The 2792-nt window shown below is 30.9% G+C and overlaps 1 protein-coding gene across 1 annotated transcript; it reads right to left on the bottom strand.

Annotated features, from left to right (window-relative positions):
- Positions 1–1992: 1992 nt before the first annotated feature.
- Positions 1993–2556, bottom strand: LOC139874588 (uncharacterized). Its single transcript, XM_071861997.1, has one exon. The coding sequence runs from the start codon at positions 2554–2556 to the stop codon at positions 1993–1995; it is 564 nt and encodes a 187-aa protein (XP_071718098.1).
- Between the last annotated feature and the right edge of the window lie 236 nt (positions 2557–2792).

A 2792-nucleotide genomic window follows, 5' to 3' on the forward strand; every position in this document is an offset into this window, starting at 1 on the left:
ATTTTATTTAATATGAAAATAAGAACGTGGAGTGTAAATAACTTAGATGATGGATATCGACAAGTTAAGTAACTCGACATTTTTCATTAAGATGATTTCATACGTTTATTTAACCTTTGGACTTTATCACATGCTTCACTAACAGACTGTAATTTAAAAACTTGAAACCTATTATGAATATATATAATTCTACTTTTCTAAAATGTTTTATGATATAACGATTTCCATTATTTTAACCTTTTAACAAAATGATTCTTAAATATATTTAGTTTTGGAAAATAAAATTATCATATTTATTTGATTTAGTTTCAAAAGTACAAAAAACGTTTCCAGTTTAAAAAAAATTTTATTATTAAAATGTATATATCTTTTACAAATATCTAGAACCACTTTTGACAACTCATTACTTAACCAGTATGATAAAGATAATGATATTTATATTTTATTTTATTAAATATATATAACGATTTAAATTAATATTATATATATTTATACGCGTATTATACGTATATAGTTTTATACTTTTACTATACTTTAACTTTACCTTTACTTTATTTTTACTTTACTTTAACTTTAATAATTCATACTTTAATAATTCACTTTAATAATTCATACTTTAATAATTCACTTTAATAATTCATACTTTAATAATTCACTTTAATAATTCACTTTAATAATTCATACTTTAATAATTCACTTTAATAATTCACTTTAATAATTTATACTTTAATAATTCACTTTAATAATTCATACTTTAATAATTCACTTTAATAATTCAAAAATCTTTTATAAATAGAATTCAATAGGTTTCATTATTTCATAGAAACTTGAAAATATATTTCTCTAAACTCTCTCAATCGAATTACATATATATATTTTCTTTGTATTATTTCAAGATATTATTAGTATACATAAAATACTACGACGGAGTTATACTCAGACGATTTCAAAATAAGTTTTCAAACGGGATAGAGCTAAGGAAATTATGGGTTATAGCTATGGAGGTTATGGGTATTGATCGAGGGTATTGCTCGTGAGGTCAACCTAACGTTTATCATTTTCGTTGCATCTACGTACTTTCCTGCAATATTGAATCACAATATTGATACGTTCGTGAATCCGAGACAAACTCCGCACTAGTTCAGTGCCGTCATATACATAATTGCTACGAAATACAGTATTGTGAGTTTCATTTGCTCCCTTTTTAATTGCTTTTGCAATATATATTCTTGGGCTGAGAATACATGCGATGTTTTATAAATGTTTTACGAAGTAGGCACAAGTACTAAAACTAATTCTATGTGGGTTTAAACCAGAAATATACCCTTAGCTTGGTAACATTAAACTACTTGTCTATGTACGGTAGGCGCGAATCCTAAAGATAGATCTATTGGGCCTGACAAACCCCATCCAGACTATGGGATGCTTTAGTACTTCGAGGTTATTTTAAACACACCTGATCTGGTGTACTTCAGAGGGTAAAACATGAACGTTAAGGCTTGTTACCGGGTGCCTACAACTTATAGAATACTTTTAAACACTTGCGAGTGTACAGATATTTATGGAAACTGAAATCTTGTGGTCTATTACTATTACGAAAATGATTGATTATGATAAACTAATGAACTCACCAACCTTTTGGTTGATACTTTAAAGCATGTTTATTCTCAGGTATTAAAGAAATCTTCCGCTGTGCATTAGCTCATTTTAAGGATATTACCTGGAGTCATTCATGACATACTTTGAAAGACATTGCATTCGAGTCGTTGAGTTCATCAAGATTAATATTAAGTCAATTATAGTTGGATGTAATATGAAATGGTATGCATGCCGTCAATTTTTGATGTAAAGAAAGTTTGTCTTTTAAAAACGAATGCAATGTTTGTAAAACGTATCATATAGAGGTCAAATACCTCGCGATGTAATCAACTACTGTGAATCGTTTATAATGTATATGAACGGGTCCTTTCACCCATGCCCAGTGCATACAATCTATACTACCCAACATGCCCGGAAAACCATGAATCCTTTCATGACCTTCATACAACGGTGAATGTCGGGCAAAGTAGGCTCTCTTAGGTACACGTTAGCATACAAATCAATGATACACCTACAAAAGTTGTGTAGAGATTCCCGAGCAACACGTTCAGACATTTGGAGATACTCATCCAACGCATCCAGTGTATAACCGTATGCTAGCTGACGTAGCGCGGCTGTCATCTTCAATTGTGGGCTAATACTCCACTTACCACGTGTATCTTGTCTTCGATGAAACCATCTAAAATAATACGGCAATGGATTTGCTGAGTAGCTTAGAATATCATTCATAATCCTAAGAAAAATGCGTCGCCGCATTCGAAATCTTCGTTTGAAATTATCAGCCGAATATTTGCAACCCTCGTTGAAATAATCGTCCATCAAACGATCATGTGCTTCATAATGATTTCGACGTATATAACGACGTGAGTTAACTTCTTCTTCACCGGATAAATTTTCAAGTACGTTTAGTGTATAGTTTGTGAACGAGTCGCCGGAAGTACTCGAAGACGACGACATATTTTGGGAAAAAAGATAAAAAAAATTGATGAATAAAGATAAAATGTGGTGAAAGGTGAATAATGAGTGTGTGTGTTAAAATGATAAAATGTAGTGTTATTTATAGAGTAAAAAGAAAAAAAAATACCAAAACTAGCCGTTAAACGGCTAGTTTTTTAAAATTTCAAATAATTCAGCCGTTGGAACTCACCGTCGACTTTTGGAGGCTGGAAATCGACGCCGGGATCGACGCTGTG

This window comes from Rutidosis leptorrhynchoides, chromosome 11, assembly GCF_046630445.1.
Source record: "Rutidosis leptorrhynchoides isolate AG116_Rl617_1_P2 chromosome 11, CSIRO_AGI_Rlap_v1, whole genome shotgun sequence".
NCBI classification, from domain to species: Eukaryota; Viridiplantae; Streptophyta; class Magnoliopsida; order Asterales; family Asteraceae; genus Rutidosis; species Rutidosis leptorrhynchoides.

Coding starts and splice junctions, on each gene's coding strand:
- LOC139874588 (XM_071861997.1), bottom strand. CDS start 2,556: ATGTCGTCGTCTTCGAGTACTTCCGGCGACTCGTTCACAAACTATACA.